This window comes from Suricata suricatta, chromosome 17 (assembly GCF_006229205.1).
Source record: "Suricata suricatta isolate VVHF042 chromosome 17, meerkat_22Aug2017_6uvM2_HiC, whole genome shotgun sequence".
In the NCBI taxonomy this organism is placed as follows: domain Eukaryota; kingdom Metazoa; phylum Chordata; class Mammalia; order Carnivora; family Herpestidae; genus Suricata; species Suricata suricatta.
Window position 1 is genome coordinate 20,684,254 of NC_043716.1, and position 16,191 is coordinate 20,700,444.

General features: G+C 51.2%; 2 protein-coding genes across 3 annotated transcripts; one reads left to right on the top strand and one right to left on the bottom strand.

The window, feature by feature from the left end:
* Window positions 1–429: 429 nt before the first annotated feature.
* Window positions 430–8,374, top strand: NLE1 (notchless homolog 1). Of its 2 annotated transcripts, XM_029928570.1 has the most exons (13): window positions 430–468; window positions 587–736; window positions 1,928–2,145; window positions 2,728–2,807; window positions 3,717–3,793; window positions 3,967–4,064; window positions 4,394–4,586; window positions 5,001–5,136; window positions 5,292–5,338; window positions 6,059–6,261; window positions 7,029–7,188; window positions 7,303–7,373; window positions 8,020–8,374. In XM_029928570.1, exons 1-13 carry the CDS (start codon window positions 451–453, stop codon window positions 8,030–8,032), a joined length of 1,464 nt encoding a protein of 487 aa, XP_029784430.1. In that variant the 5' UTR covers window positions 430–450; the 3' UTR covers window positions 8,033–8,374. The 2 variants fall into 2 exon arrangements, with proteins under 2 accessions (XP_029784430.1, XP_029784431.1); XM_029928571.1 differs by lacking the exon at window positions 5,292–5,338 and having other exon boundaries at window positions 6,123–6,261.
* A 623-nt stretch (window positions 8,375–8,997) lies between these two features.
* Window positions 8,998–15,729, bottom strand: FNDC8 (fibronectin type III domain containing 8). The gene is made up of 4 exons (XM_029928572.1): window positions 15,455–15,729; window positions 11,650–12,016; window positions 9,966–10,202; window positions 8,998–9,408 (listed from the first exon to the last, which is right to left on the bottom strand). The coding sequence occupies exons 1-4, from the start codon at window positions 15,661–15,663 to the stop codon at window positions 9,256–9,258; spliced, it is 966 nt and encodes a 321-aa protein (XP_029784432.1). The 5' UTR covers window positions 15,664–15,729; the 3' UTR covers window positions 8,998–9,255.
* Between the last annotated feature and the right edge of the window lie 462 nt (window positions 15,730–16,191).

Genomic DNA, 16,191 nt, shown 5'->3' on the forward strand with positions numbered 1-16,191 from the left:
GAACGGAGGAGGGAGAGAGAGTTGGGGAGAGAGAGGGATGCAGAACTTGAGAGACTATTGAATGCTGAGAATGAACTGAGGGTTGGGGGGAGGGGGGAGGGGGGAAGACAGGTGGTGGTGATGGTGGAGGGCACTTGAGGGGAAGAGCACTGGGTGTTGTATGGAAAACAATTTGACAATAAAATATTATGAAAAAAAAAATCCCTGTTCTACAGAGTCAAAAGGCTGTTTGTATCCTGTACGGCACTGGGAGGGACTGAGTGGGGTGACAGCCACGCCTCCAAGGTGAGGCTGCGGGAGCGGGTATCAGGCGCACCAATCCGGACCCGCACGGCGTGACACTTCCCCTCCGCCACACCAGAGGGCGATGTCGCAGACTGCAGCGCCACCACATCCTGGGGGCGGCGCTCCGTCCCGCCCAACTCTTTTTCCTCCACGTGGGAACGCGGGATGGCGGCGGCAGCTGCGGTGGGTGTGCGTGAGTGGGGGCGGGGGCGCTCCGGTCCCGGGTCCCCGAGGTCCGAAGGAGGCGGCAGTGGGGGCCTTCCCCCCCCCACGGCGTGGCTGACTCCGGCGTCGCTTGTAGGCACAGGACGAGGCGGCGGCGCCCGACGGGCAGAGGCTGCTGGTGCAGTTCCAGGATGAGGGCGGGCAGCTGCTGGGCTCCCCGTTCGACGTGCCCGTGGACATCACCCCGGACAAGCTGCAGCTCGTGTGCAACGCGCTGCTGGCCCAGGTGAGCGGCGGCCCGGGCGGCCCCTCTTCCCTCCCCTGGGCGGGAAGGCCCTGCTGCGGGCCGGCAGGCAGGGACCGGGAGACCCCACGTCTGACGTTTGGGGGGTCCCAGCCCTCACCGACACTGGGTGAACCACCCCGGCGCGCCTCTGTGGCAGTGCCACCTACGTCAGGGGACGGTCAGGAGGTATATTCCGTGTGACAGCGCTTTACGCTCCGACCTGCGGGGTTCACTAGGGAAGAGAGACCGCGCGTTTTGAATGCATTGGGTGCATCGTCAGATTCCTGGACGCAGCTCCTCGTTAATATCCCCACGTTACAGTGTGGCCCAGAGGCAGTAAATTATTTGTACGATGCTACGCTGTAGATGGTAGAATTGGAATTGGAACCCCAATGTCAGATTCAAAACCCGTGGTCTTCTGAACCGGTGGGGCCATTCATCATTTGGTGGGGCCAGTGGGGCTGAGGGCTTAAAAATCTAATACCTGGACCCCACCCCAGATTTACTACGCCAGACTCTGGGGTAAAGCAGTCTGTATTTTCAACCAGTGTTTTGGGTGTATTTTGTAAATCATGGTGTGGCAGTTTAGAAAACGCTGCGTAGGGGCACCTGGGTGGCCCAGTCCCTAAGTATCTGACTTCAGCTCAGGTCGTGATCTCACAGTTCATGAGTTCAGCCCCCATGTCGGGCTCTGTGCCGACAGCTCAGAACCTAGAACCTGCTTTGGATTCTGTCTCCCTCTCACTGTTCCTCCTCTGTTCACGCTCTCTCTGTCTCTCATAAATAATCACTGAAAAAAAAAGAAAGAAAATGCATAATCCTGTATACTGACACTAATTCTGGACTTTAGTTTTCTTTCTGACACACTTGAATTAGTGATTCCCAAGGGGATGTTGGGTTAATTACTTAGCTGCTCTGAGCGTCAATTTTTTCTTCTACCAAGTGGGAATATTAATGCCTGCCTCCCAGAGTTGTGAGATCCAGATAAAGAATTTTAAAGTACTATCTAAGTACTATACTTTCCTCTTTGGGGATTAAAAAAAAAGGGGGGGCCTTGCTCAGTGGGCATGGTGGTGGGTGCCCCACACCGTGACTGGAAAGAATGAAGCTTCACGGGGCCACAACTCACTGGGGAGCACCCCTGCTTCCTATCCTTTGATGGAGGGGTTGCCCTTTCCCATTGCCCTTCAGGAGGATCCCCTGCCACTGGCTTTCTTTGTCCACGATGCTGAGATCGTCTCGTCACTGGGGAGGACGCTGGAGTCACAGGCAGTGGAGACAGAGAAGGTCCTTGACATCATCTACCAGCCACAGGCTATCTTCAGGGTTCGTGCTGTGACCCGCTGCACCAGCTCTTTGGAAGGTCACAGCGAGGCAGTCATTTCTGTGGCCTTCAGCCCCACAGGAAAGTAAGGACAGTTGCAGGATTGTGGAGTAGAGTGTGGGGGCGCAGCCTCTGGCTGGGGTGGGGCGGATACCCCAAGTTAATAGTCAGTGGGGCCTCAGGCTGCCTCTCATAGACCTGAGCTCAGATCCCGGGTTCCAGGTAGAGGACTTCCCCAGTGTTGTTTGGTTTTGAAGGACACCCACCTTGGAACAGCCTTTCTTGGCCTTGATCTCAGGAGAGCTGAGCTGTAGGCCTCCAGGCAAGTCACTTTATGATTTAATTCATCATCTGTGTAACTGAGTTTGTTTGCTTTTCTCAGTCCTACACGGATAACGAGAAACTCCAAATCTGATTATAGCTGGGGCCGTTCCTTTTAGAAAGGAAGAAGACAGATATGACTGTCTGGGGGTGGGGGCGGGGGTCTTCTCCCAGATGATATCTCTGTTACACTTCTCCTTCTCAGGGGAGAGGGAGAGTCGGATCTCAGACTCTGTGCCCAGGAGACAATTGAATAGGCAGAAGAAATGCACGTATGACATGTTTTGGTGTAGGGCCTACCCCTTGTCCCCACTGCAGAGATCAGGTGGCCTCTCTTCTTCCCCAGGTACCTGGCCAGTGGCTCCGGAGACACCACAGTGCGCTTCTGGGATCTCAGCACTGAGACACCGCATTTCACGTGCCAGGGTCAGTATGTAGTTAGTCGTTTATCGGGAGGGTCTTAACCCAATGGTAGGTGGGTGATCATCTACTCAGCTCTTTAGTTTCTGAGGAGGCCCAGAGCTGATTCAACAACCCCTTAACCCTGTTCCTAGGTGGAGACTACCCTTGAGCCCAGTCAGCCATTTCCAAACAAGCAGAGACTGGACCAGAGAGGCAGTGTGGGGTTATAGGTTGTGCAGAGGCTGGTAGCAAGGAGAACCTGCCTTAAATCCAGCTTCTACCATAGTGGTTCTTAAACTTGAGCATTGGAATTACCAGGGAGGCTTGTTAACGCACAGGTTGCCAGGCCCCACCCCCAGAGTTTTGTCTCTTTAGTTCTGGGATGAGGCCTGAGACCACACACTAGCTGGGTGACCTTGTGTGGGTAGGGCATGCTCCCTAAGCTTCAGTTTTATCATCTGAAAAATTGGGACTAATTCTTGCTTTGCTCCATACCGTTGAGCACGTTCCAGAGCTCACACTTAAGCACTGGTTCGTGAAATGTGTTTTAGTTTCATGTGTATGTATGAGTATCCTAGGTTTCCAGGGAATATGCGTTTCTTACTTTTGGTCAAGGTTAAAAAAGGATTTGAAAGCCAAACTTTTTGGATTCTGTACTTCATCAGTTTAAAAAAAAATGGCATGTGAAAACACTTTATGCTACGTATCATGGAAGGAATTACTAGAAAGTGGAAGTATCATCTATGCAGCAGGATGCATGGCTTTAGCACTTGGGATGAATTCACCCTTTGCCTAGAAAGCTTCATCTCTCCTTTTGTTTGACTGATCACTTATTCAGGGACTAATTGAGTTCGGCAGCGTGTCAGGTGTACTAGGCACTGGGGATAAAGACAGATATGTGCTCCCTCCTTTCTCCCTCCCCTGCTTTCCTAGGACACAGACACTGGGTCCTTAGCATATCCTGGTCCCCAGACGGCAAGAAGTTGGCCTCGGGCTGCAAGAATGGCCAGGTAGATGTTGGTCATGGTAACTAGGCAGGAACTCTGGGCTTCCTTCCTAGGACATGGGACAAATGAGGTTCTGGGGTCTTCAGGGAAAGATGGATTGGGGGCAGTGGGCGGGGACCTTTGGTGGACCCAGGGACAGGATGGAGAGGGTTATTCAGTAAGCTTCTGTCCCTCAGATTCTCCTTTGGGACCCAAGCACAGGGAAGCAGGTGGGCAGGGCCCTCGCTGGCCACAGCAAGTGGATCACAGGCCTGAGCTGGGAGCCCCTCCACGAGTAAGTGACAGTCACAGAGCTGGGGGAAATGAGCCAGGGCTTCAGAGCTGTCCCCTCACTTGCTTGATGCAGAGAGGCTTTGCCGGAGGGGGTGGGATGGCCAGCCTGACAGTGCTGGCCTGGTGGGCAGTGGGCTAGGTCTTCAAGCCTGTGTGGCTGCTTGAGAGGGGGGCTGTTCATCTTGGGCTCTGAGAGCTGCCTTGCAGTGCAGCTGGATCTTGGGGTCAGGAAGCTGTTGAGTCATCGCCCCGGCCTTTGAGCTGAGAATGGCGGGTGCTGTTGCTGTTCCCACATCAGAACTGGGGCCACATCTCCCTTCCCCTCTCCAGGAACCCCGAGTGCCGCTATGTGGCCAGCAGCTCCAAGGATGGCAGTGTGCGGGTCTGGGATACAACTGCGGGCCGCTGTGAGCGCATCCTCACCGGGCACACGCAGTCAGTCGCCTGTCTCCGGTGGGGAGGGGACGGGCTTCTCTACTCTGCTTCCCAGGACCGCACCATCAAAGTCTGGAGGGCGCATGATGTAAGAGCTGGGAGGGTCTGGAGAGCAGCCTGGGAAAATCTCAGGCCATGAGGTGCCAGGGCTGGAAGACATGTTGGCCAGTGTTCTGGGATCCAGGTGGGGGGACGTGCAGCATAGTGGAGGTTCAGCGTTCATTAACAGGGTCCAGAAATTCCCGCTGCAGGAAGCCTGTAACTTCCTTTCCATGAAACACACTTTCAGAGACAACTGTCTGGGCCAGCACTCTCATTTTATAAGTGAGGAGAGACTTTAGCCCAGAGCGGTGATTGGATTAAGACCACAATGAACGAGGGTCCTAATTCGGAGTCCCATGTCACTGTCTTCTGGGGCTAATCCTGGGGGAGGGGGGCTAATCCTGGGGGCGGGGTACCGGTTCCCTAGGGTGTGCGTCTGACCTTTCTCCCTCTGCCCTAGGGTGTGCTGTGCCGGACTCTGCAAGGCCACGGCCACTGGGTGAACTCCATGGCACTCAGCACTGACTACGCCCTGCGCACGGGTGCCTTCGAGCCGGCAGAGGCCTCAGTTAACGCCCAAGACCTCCGAGGGTCCTGTGAGTGCGTGGGAGAGGCCCGCTCGGGAAGGAGCTGGCTTCCGAGCTTACTGTGCGAGGTCGGACCTGGGCTGGGGATGTCTGCCATATGTGTTGCATTTCCTAATCAGCCTCGTTCCTGGTCTCCCCTTCTCCCCTCCGGTACCTGGCCACAGTGCAGGAGTTGAAGGAGAGGGCTCTGAGCCGATACAACCTCGTGCGGGTGAGTGTGTGCCAGCCGCCGGCATGCCCAGCTCCCTGCTCTTCTTCCACGGGTCCCTGAAGCACTCTGCAGGCACTCAGACCCCTCCCCGTTCTAGCCCTCGCTCAGACAGTCCTTTTCCAGAAAGTTCTTCCTGAAAATCCTCGTTTCCAATCTTAAAATCTTAATGCATAGGTACCATCTTATTGTATTTACTTCCATATTTATTGCATTTTCTCTCTTTTTTATTGTATTTTGTGTAAGTAACACATTCATGTGGTCAAAGGTTCAAAGAACACAAAAAGGGAGATGGTGAAAAAGTCTCCCATTTCTGTTGCCCATCCACCCTTTCCTTCTGGAAGCATCCAGAGCTACTAGTGTCCTGTGTTTCCTTCCAGAGACTTCATAACTCCACATACACATGTCTGTGTACACAGGATGTAATATACGTACACTTGTATACAAACCCACATATAAAATCTTTCCCTTTTTAATATACTATTCTGTACTTTGCTTTTTCTTATGATTATGTATCTTAGAAATTATTCCATGTGCATAAAATTTCCTTTTGGGGGAAGTGACAACCAGGGGTCCCATGTGAGTTGGTAGCTGGCCAGGCCTCATTTCTCCTGGTCCTGGCCTCCGTGCTGGTGCTGGGTCATCAGTGGTGCGTTTGCTGCCCAGGTCAGGGTCTCCTGTCTGAGACTCTGTCCCACACGGTGTGCTTTCTGCCTCTCCTAGGGCCAGGGCCCAGAGAGGCTGGTGTCTGGCTCAGACGACTTCACCTTATTCCTGTGGTCCCCAGCAGAGGACAAGAAGCCCCTCGCACGGATGACGGGACACCAGGCCCTCATCAACCAGGTGCTCTTCTCCCCTGACTCCCGCATCATTGCCAGCGCCTCCTTTGACAAGTCCATCAAACTGTGGGACGGCAGGACGGGCAGGTGAGTGGAGGTTCGGGGAGGGAGAGGAAGGGCACTAGTCCTCTGGAGGGAGCTTGGCTGTGCTGCGTGGCCTTGGCAGGCATTTGGATATCCTGAGCCTTTGCTTCCTCTCTTGTAAGATGCAGATCTACCTCTCAGCTTTGTTACAAGGACTAAGTGAGATGGTATATTTATGACTGGTAATAAATGGGCACTGAAATGCTAGTTCCTTTTGTATCAAAGGAGAGAAATGATCTTAAGATGGCCAGGATTGTGGCCGAAATGTAGATTTGAGGTGCATTTTCTGGCCCCCCTCTCCATATCTTGAGAATCAGAATCTGCATTTTAATAGAGTCATCAGGTGATTCTGCTCCCATTTAAGTCTGAGAAGCAGTGGTATAATGAGGTGCTATGCCCATGAGGTTAATTCGGTCAGCAGAGAGGCAAAGAAACGGGCAAGGGAAACCCTTGTGGGGCCTCCTATCTCCGCCATTGTGTGTCTCCAAATAGGTCATCCCCTTCTTTTTCAAGATGGGAAACTGAGTCTCTGAGAGGCCTGATGACTTGTCCAAATAGATAAAGCTAATCTGTAATGACATGAAAGTTTCAGGTGGGCCTCGCCCACTTACTCCATGCCACCTGTCAGCAAGCACTTTCCGTTAGGGGGGTATCAGGCAGATGGGCTCAGCAGGTTAGATTTGATTCAAAGTCATGCAGAGTTGTCCAGATATGGAGGGCACAGGGGCCCCTTCAGACCTCATTCCCATCATCACCACTTTCTGGCCCAGGTACCTGGCTTCCCTGCGTGGCCACGTGGCTGCTGTGTACCAGATTGCATGGTCAGCCGATAGCCGGCTCCTGGTCAGTGGCAGCAGTGACAGCACACTGAAGGTATGGGATGTGAAGGGCCAGAAGCTGGCTGCTGATCTGCCGGGCCACGCGGATGAGGTATGGCTGACCTTGTGAGCAGGGAGGTGGGGTGCGGTGGGGGGTTGAAGCCTGGCCCTCCTGGTCCCCACCCACCTTTCTGAGCTGCTTCTCCCCACCCCCACCTCGGTTTAGGTATACGCTGTCGACTGGAGTCCAGATGGCCAGAGAGTGGCCAGTGGTGGGAAGGACAAATGCCTCCGGATGTGAGTTTGGGGGAGATGGTGGCTGGTGTGCTTGGCTATCCTACCCTTGTGTCGGTCGCTCCTTGCGCCTTTCCCTCTGGCGTAGAATTCTGAGGGTTCTGCCACGTTCTCTCGGTGGTTAGAGGAAGAACAGCAGACTTGCAGGGATTCTGGGAGACCCTGACAGTGCTCTCCAGAAGGCGAGTCCAGGGTACCTCCAGCATGAGGCAGTCGTTCTTAGCACACTGGGTGTTGAAGGCCTCACACCTAGTTCCGATCCTGGCTCTGACTTCCACTGCGTGGTTTTGGAGAGCATGGCTCACTTCCCCCCACCCCGGGAGTTACCAAGCCTCAGGAGACGGGAGGATCAAAGATAGGAGGCAGACACTTGGGAACCCAAAGCATGTGTACTTGTAAATACTGTTTATGCTATCAGATGACCTTGGTGGGTATCTGAGCGGCCAGGCCCTGGGATGAGGTCTTGGCCGGGCATGTAGTAGGTGCCCAGCGTGAGTTTGAGTGCCCAGCGCAGAGATGGTAGCTAGTCTCTTAATGACCAAGTGAACCACAGGCTCTCTCTGTAGTGGGCTCGTGGGCTCCTGGGATTATATGGCAGCCTCCCTACCCAAGATGGGATACCCATGCTGTTCCCTCCCCTTCTCCACAGATGGAGGAGATGAGAAATCCCCAGTTCTCCGTGACTCCCAGCTGGACTCGGCTGTGGCCACCTGCCCGCCTTCACAGACACCAAAGGCCAGCGTGGTGAACGTGTGAACGAGTGTGGTCTGCTGTCCTTGGAGAAACCCCAGTGGGGTCCCTCCCCAGAGCAGGAGGTCAAAGTCTCAGGAAAACATCACAGTGCTCAGCCCTTGGCCATCACTCTGTCCGTACCTTGCTGGTGGTGGGGGGCCAGGCAGTGACCGAACCCCCACTGTTGCCCCTCCTCCTGGCCTGAATGTTCTTTCTATTCAGCGTCAGACCCTAGATTCTGTGACCAAATAAATAACTTCTATTTTGTGTGTTCAGGTTGTTAATTCCTTGTCCTAGAGCCCCAAGGCTCACCCTAGGACTGTGCTGGTCAGTCTGTCTAACCCTTCGCTCTTTCCCCTTTGCCTACGAGGCCAGTTGTGGCTGGGGATACTGGTGGAAGCCACTGAATGGTGGCCAGAGGACGATGTGAGCCCATGCTGTCCAGTATGTTGGACGCTAGCTGCACGTGGCTGTTTGTGTTTCCCAGAGTCCCACTGTTTACAAGTGTAGTTCTGTGACGCTAGCTGTCCATACCCTCACATCCAGGAAAAACCGGGATTAAATCCTACCCTGCCCCAAAACTTGTGCACTTTGCGCCATGTCCTTCCAGAGCTTAAGTCTGATGTTGACAATCGATGAGCTGCCACCACCTCTGTCCAGCGTTGCTGTTCTTCCCAGCTTATGTGCATTTTAGTCTTTGAATAACATTTCTTCCTCCCCCAGGGAAAGGAGTGATGCTGGCAGAGCCGAGCAATAGGTGGTGGTAACTCCCCAGTGCCCTGCCAGCCTTGTGTTCCATCTCCCCCCAGCCCCCAACCCAGACTCTAAGTCCTGGCAGAAGCTAGGAAGGTGGATGGCAGCCCGCTCAGTTGTCAACATGATATACAATTCAGGATCCTGGGTGACCTGCAGTGCTTTAGTGAGGGATCTGGACCCAGCCCAGTTCTGAGGAGGGGGATGCCTAGCAGCTGTGGGCACTGGCACCTCCAGGTGAGTGGAGCTCCTAACTAGCCTCAGCCCCAGCCTAGGGGTGGAGATACGGGAGCACTGCCACCAGGCTCCAGGTGGGGTGGTCAGCAGTTCCCTGGCGTGATGTGGGTGGTACATTTCATTATTCTGGTTCCTGGGAGCCCTGGGCTTCCCAGAGCCCTCCTTAGTAGGGAAATAGGTATTCCAGATCTTCAAGCTTCCGCATCTCCTCCAACCCAATGGACACGGTTTTCCGCTGGGGTTTTTTGCGCTGCACGGTGATCTGGATGGGGTTGTCCTCTGGGAAGCTGTTCAAGTCAGCGGCCACGGTTGCAAACTGAAATAAAACAAAACCCCTCAGAATTCCATCCCACACCTGACCCTGGCTCGGCTCTTTGTCTTTGCAACCCCCTTGTTTGCCAAATGGGATCTTAGATAGCCTTACCACCTGTTCATGGGACATTAGAAACAGGTATAAACCTGTGCCTTCCCTGTCGTGTGAGGTTTCCAACTACAGGGCTGTCCGGGCCTCTCCTCCCATGCCCCTGCCCATCCCCCTTCCCTTCTTTGACCCCCTTTCACCTCTTCCCTGTGTTTCCCTGGATGCCCTTAACTTCCTGGCCCACTCAATTATTGGTACAAGGTTGAGAAATCCCAAAAGTAATGGCTTTCGAAGCTGAACATTACAGAGATGCTGATGAATATATGAGTTTGCATTCCCAGTGGGCCCCAGAGTGGCTTAATCCTTAAACCTCCCAGAAGGAAGCAGCCAGGAATTCATGCTCAATCACCCAAGCAGAAAGACAACCAGCAAGAAGGTGAATTGTGGGGCCACAGGAGTGCCCCCAGCCTCCAAAACCCCTGACCTCCCGGCCCTCTTCTCCCAGGGCTCACTTTGTAGGGCTTGCACCACTTCCCCACCCTGGTTGTGTTGGCCGCACGGACGATGAGGCAGTAACTCGTGTTAGGCCTCAGGTCCATCAGCTTGATGGTGGTGCCAAAGACCTTGTCGAAGAAGCATGGCTGACTCTTTTCCTTGGGCAGCTTATGGTCATTTGTGTTGGCCACCTCCTGCACCAGGACTTGGTAGGAACTGACCTGCTTCTTGCCCAGGGCATAGGTCCAGGAAATCTAGAAGAGAGTCCCCCACCAGGCTTCCTCAGACCTGCTCCAGACTGTCCTCCCCTCACCTCCCACCTCCAGCCATGGGTCTGAATGCCCCACGTCCATCCCCTACCCGTCCTGGGGCTGAGGCAGGTCTGATGGAAAGTGTAAGGCACGCCATGGGCCCGTAGCATTTCCTTCTCTCCCTGGGCAGCACCCCCCACCTCAGGTGTGCCCCTCACCCATATTTCTTATAGACTAGTTGAGCGGGACCTTAGAGATCATCTTGTCATTGCAGATGAAATCACAGGTTCAGAGAGGGCATGTGGCTGGCCTGTGGTCACACAGAGTGACAGAGCCAAAGTCCAAACCAGTAGTTGCAGAGCCCACATACTTTGTACTACAACAGTGATTGCCAAGCCTGGCGAAGGAGCTTGGGGAGTGTCTAGAACACTGCAGATTCCTGGCCCTGCTGTCTTCTCTCAGGTCTCCCATTTCCAGTTTCTCCTCCAGCTAGGTCAGTGGTTCTCAAAGTTGGGTATGCATCAGAACCCCCTAAAGGACTTGTTAAAACAGACTGCTGGCCCCCACAGTTTCTGATTTCAGTAGCCCCAAAGTGGAGGGGGAGGGATGAGAATTTAAATTTCAAACGTGTTGCCATATGATGCAGATACCATTGGTGGTCTGGGAACCACACTTTGAGAGACACTGTTCATCTGGGACTTCCAGATTTATCTACAGCTCAAATTGCACCCACCACTGGGTATAAGGCTTTGCAAAAAGCTGTTCTCTACTGCTCACAGAAAAATCTATAAAGTAGCCTAACCTTGCAGGGCCTCCAAAAAAATGACACCAGATTAACTTTCCCCACTCTGTACCTTGTCCTGGACTCTGGAACAGTGCTAGTCAGCACGAGGTCCCTCAGCACCACCTGAGAATTTGTTGGTGGTGCAAATTCTCAGGCCCCACCCCACACCTAATGAATCAGAATCTCTAGGGATGAGGCCAAGGAATCTCATTTTTAACAAGACAATTGGATCTGTAGGTGCAGAAAAATGCAAGAGTCCTACATTGGTACCTGGCTGTTTGCTCCCACCTCTTCCCACCTGTGAGGTGTCGCTAGTGTCAGCCCCTCCGTGGAATGCCGTTTTCCCATCCCTGGACGTTGAAATCCTACCTCTGCGTCCCAGCCCAAATGTTACCAAAGCCACAAAGCATATTCCTGCACCTAGAAGTAATTTTCTTTCCCTCTGAACTCCTGGTGGCACTTGATCTGAACTCTGTCTATAGCACTGCGCCCGATCCAGCTTGCACCGGAGTGCTTTACAGACATGGCCTCTCTCCTGTGCTAGGAGCTCAAGGTCCAGATGCAGGTGGTAGGCATCGCTGCACTCCCTGGGGAGCTCAACTCAGTGCCTGGCACACGGGGGCAGCCAGTAAGCCTGCACGTGAATGCACGAAGAGGGAAACTTACCACAGCCGTGGAGTCATTGACTATGTGTTGGCAGATGAAGGGCGTCTCCAGCACATCCATAACCACAGAGGACTCTGAGGGTGTGGAGGAGGTGTCTGTGTCCACCTCCTGGTTGCCAAAGTCCAGCAGCCCCCCAGGGGCTATTTGGGACTTAGTTTGATGGGGGCAGAGAGCCAGGTCCCTCTTTTGTGTGTCCTTGCCTATCGAGGAGAGGCTGAGTTTGTTCAGCTCGCCCTCCAGCATCCCTGCGAAGAAGCTGCTGTTGGGCTGAGTCACAGCCAGTTTGATGGGATTCAAGGTGGATGGGAGTGGGGAGATGCTGATGTTGTCACAGCTGCCTTCAGAATTCTCCACTGGCATCGGCTTCCTGAGTGGGAGGGAGACAGGTGAGCCCACTGAAGGAGGCCACCCCAACCCACGCAGCTGGGAAGCTCCCTGATTCGCCAGTAACTCCAGATGCTTCGGAATAGCTCAGAACATCCTTACCACCCTGTAGCGGTGCATTCAATCCACCAGGGCACTTATTGCAAAATACAGATTCCTGGCCCCTGCCCCTCCTCCTTGGGGATAGGACTGGGGAAACTGCTAAAGTATCTTTTATAAGATCCTCAGACCATGCTGAGACCTGTTCGAGGCCCACAGTTTGAGAAACACTGCCAAAACCTTAAGTTCTCCTTCCCCAGCAGGGTGCAAATACCCTGGGGAAATGCCCAAACCAATCTAGTGCGGTATGGAAAAACATCTAAGTACCTAAAATAAAAATTATTAAGCTTTACTAATACTCACTTGCTACTGTTGAACTATAATTACTAATTTATTTACATAGATTTTGCAAGATTTAACAATATTTATTAATATGTAGCATGTAAAATTAATAGTACACATAAATATACATATATTGGGGTAAATGCTAAAAAACCTTTTCTTCCATACTAATTTTGTTAAATTATGAAATATTTTAGACATACACAAGATATCAAGAATAATATATTAATACAATGTATGGTGACTATAGTTAGTAATACTATATTGTACATTTGAAAGTTGCTAAGATGGGGCGCCTGGGTGGCTCAGTCGGTTAAGCGTCCGGCTTTGGCTCAGGTCATGATCTCATGGTTCATGGGTTCAAGCCCTGCGTCAGGCTCTGTGCTGACAGCTAGCTCAGAGCCTGGAGCCTGCTTCAGATTCTGTGTGTCCCTCTCTCTCTGACCCTCCCCTGCCCACGCTGTCTCTCTCTGTCTCTCAAAAATAATAAAAAAAAAAACATTTAAAAAATAAAGTTGCTAAGAGTGGATCTTAAAAGTTCTTATCATAAGAAATAAATCTATAACTATGTGCAGTGACCGATGGTAATGAAAGTTATTAGGATAATCACTTCACAATACACACATATCAAATCGTGTTGTACAACTTACACTGATATATGCCAACTATATCTCAATAAAATTGGAAAAAATAAAATGAATATATGATAAAGTGAGGGAAAAAAAGGATAACATATTAAGCTTCCACTTAGACACCCTCCAGCTTCAGAACTAAAGCCCCCGACACTCATGTCCCCACCTCACTCCACATCCTCCCACTTAGAGGTAACTGGTACAGCGCACATCCAATATTGTGTTTACTATTCCATGTGCGTTCCTAAAGGTTTGTTACACAAGTGTGCTATCCTTAAACAAGATCTACTATTATTTTGCATATTTTAAAACTTCATATAAATAAAAGGTATCATACCCATCAGCAGCTCACTTTTTTCACATTGTTTTTTTAGATTCCTTTGCATAGATACATGTAGTTCTCGTTCAGACATTTTAACTGTTGTACATTTTCCATTATGTGGATATTTGTATTATTACCAATTCTTTGCGATTACAAAGAACAACATTGTACATGTTTCCTTACTATTTTTTTTTTTACTGATGAAGTACAAAATCCAAAAAGTTTGGCTTTCAAATCTTTTTCTTACCTTGACCAAAAGAAAGAAATACATATTTACCTGGAAACCTGGTATACTCACACATACACATAAAACTAAAACAGAGGCGCCAGGGTGTCAGCTGTGCTGACAGCTCAGAGCCTGGAGCCTGCTTCTGATTCTGTGTCTCCCTCTCTCTCTGACCGTCCCCCCCTCACGCTCTGTGTCTCTCTCAAAAATAAATAAATGTTAAAAAAAAAAAACTAAACTAAAACACACTTCCTGAACCAGTATTTACTGTATGTGTGATGTGGTCTGGAATTTTCTACTCTTTCATTTCATTTTTATAATACTGGTCTCCATCAACTAGAATGAGTTGCTGACCCATTACTAGATCATAACCCACATTTTGAAGAGCAGTGGTATAGAAGGAGTAGTCACTGGGCCTTTGGGGACAAAGCACTTTGACTAAGGGCACATGGTGAGTGGAAGGCAGAGCTTGAACCTTCATAGGCCAACTTTTCCTTGAACTCCAGCCCCAAAGACTGCCTCCTGAGAAATCCTGATCAGCCCAAACCTTCTGTGCTAGCCTTTGGTGGACTTTTGGGATAGATGACTCCCCCATCAAAGTCCTTTGCAGGCTGAAGAATCTGTGTTATTTAGGTCACTTACACTTCATATTGCCCTAATGAATCTCTATTTATTTATTTTTAAGATTTAAAAAAATTTTTTTAACTAATCTCTACACCCAACACGGGGATCGAACCCACAACCGCAAGACTGAGAGTTGCATGCTCTACTGTCTGAGCCAGCCAGGAACCCTAAGAATCTGTTTTAGAATCTCTTCTTCAAAAGAGCAGTGGGCATAGAAAGTAGTTAAGCATTGAGCTATATGCTGGACAAGAACTTTTTATGATCTTTGTGACAGCCCTGCTGTATGGGTGTTAGCCCCATTTTGCAAGTGAGGGACTGAAGGTCCCTGATCTTAATTAACTTGTCTACAGTCATGTATCTTAAGTGGTAGAACTTGGATTTGAACTTGGGCTCCTAGCCCAAGATTTTCCTATCTTATCATGACATTTCCTGCAAGTATCTGTCACTTTAGCCATACCTGCTTACTTAAAGGTCCCTTAGGAACTGGACGCCATATCCCTTTCATGTAATCAAGACTAGCTACACAGTCCATGGGGCCACTTCTTCGAAACTGTAAAGAATTTCTAGGCAGTGACAGCCCCATCTGGTTCCTCAAGGTGTCCTGTCATAGCACAGACTGTGCAGTATTATTCTTGATTTGTGCCTAACATCTCCACCCCCCCCCCCACACACACACCCCAGACTGAAAACTCCATGAAGGCAGGAGCTGTTTTTCAGCTCTGCATTCCTAGAGCTTGACATTAAGCCAGACACCTTGGAAAAGCTCAGAGAGTTTTGTGGAATGAGCTAAAGAGAACCCAGAATCACTGAGGAAGAACAGTAAACTTCAGGCGGATGGCAGGCAGACTATTGGGGGGACATAATCAGGCAGGCAAAGGCACCAAAAGGGGGGACTGAGGAAGAGGAGCCATGGGGAATGGACTGGAGTAGGGGTGTCTGTAGGGGTGTGTGTAGGAGTGGTGAGGACCACAGCCAGACAAAGCAGGATGAGAAGTACTGTCAACAAAACTCTGACCAATCCTCGAAGACCTTCTGGAGCAGGACTCCTCCAAGCCTCCAAGAACTGACTTGGGGTCAGACATCCATAGTGCAACCTGCACACATGCCGCGCTCTTCAGGGGAATTCAGGGACCAAGTTGTGACAGGTCAAGGAAGCATCATTACTTCTTTGAGGCCCTTTCCCTGTCCCTCCACTCCAGCCTTAGAAAGAAAGAAAGGACCAGACTAGTAACTTACGGTAGATTGATGATATCTTCCTCCAAGAAGTTAACCAAACTTCCTCTTGCAGAAAGTGGGACTCCTTTGGTAGTGACGGTCCTGTTCATAGACTTGGGGTTTGGAAAGGGCTTGGACATTTGATCAAGTGCATTCAGAACATTGAGGTTTTCCTTCTTCAGCATGGTCTCCTCCGCATCTCCCATTTTACACGGTGCCTCTGATGCCATCTTGTTTGTTTCAGGACCACAGCTTTCACTATGCAGCTGACAGGAAGCAGAAAGAAACTGGGGGCAGTGGACCCACCCTTAGTTTGCATGGGCTGGGGGTGCAATGAGCTGACTTCATAATCATCACAGAGTGTAACAATTAAGGGCCAGCCTCCCCCTTGATCTGAGGCTGCTGCCGCCCAGGGCCAGTGTTAGGAGTGGGGTACAGGGACAGGCTACATTATCCCTTGGGACCCTTCCAGCTCTAATGCTCTGTGATTACAGCAGCCCTGCCCTTCTCTGAAGGGCACCTGTTCTCTTCTGAGCTGCTCTGGGAAGAAGGATCAAGGCTCCTGGGAGCAAGTGGAAGATGGCAGGGGCCCTGGGAGACAGAAGGCCTGAAATGCGTCTCTGGGAGTGGAGGACTTTGTCTCGAGAATGCTGAGGCTCTACACCCAGAAATCCTGAGCAGCAACCCCCACTATGTCAGTAGGCACAGAGAAAGTCCAGATGGCTTATGGGGTCAACAGCCTACATACAACCAGGATT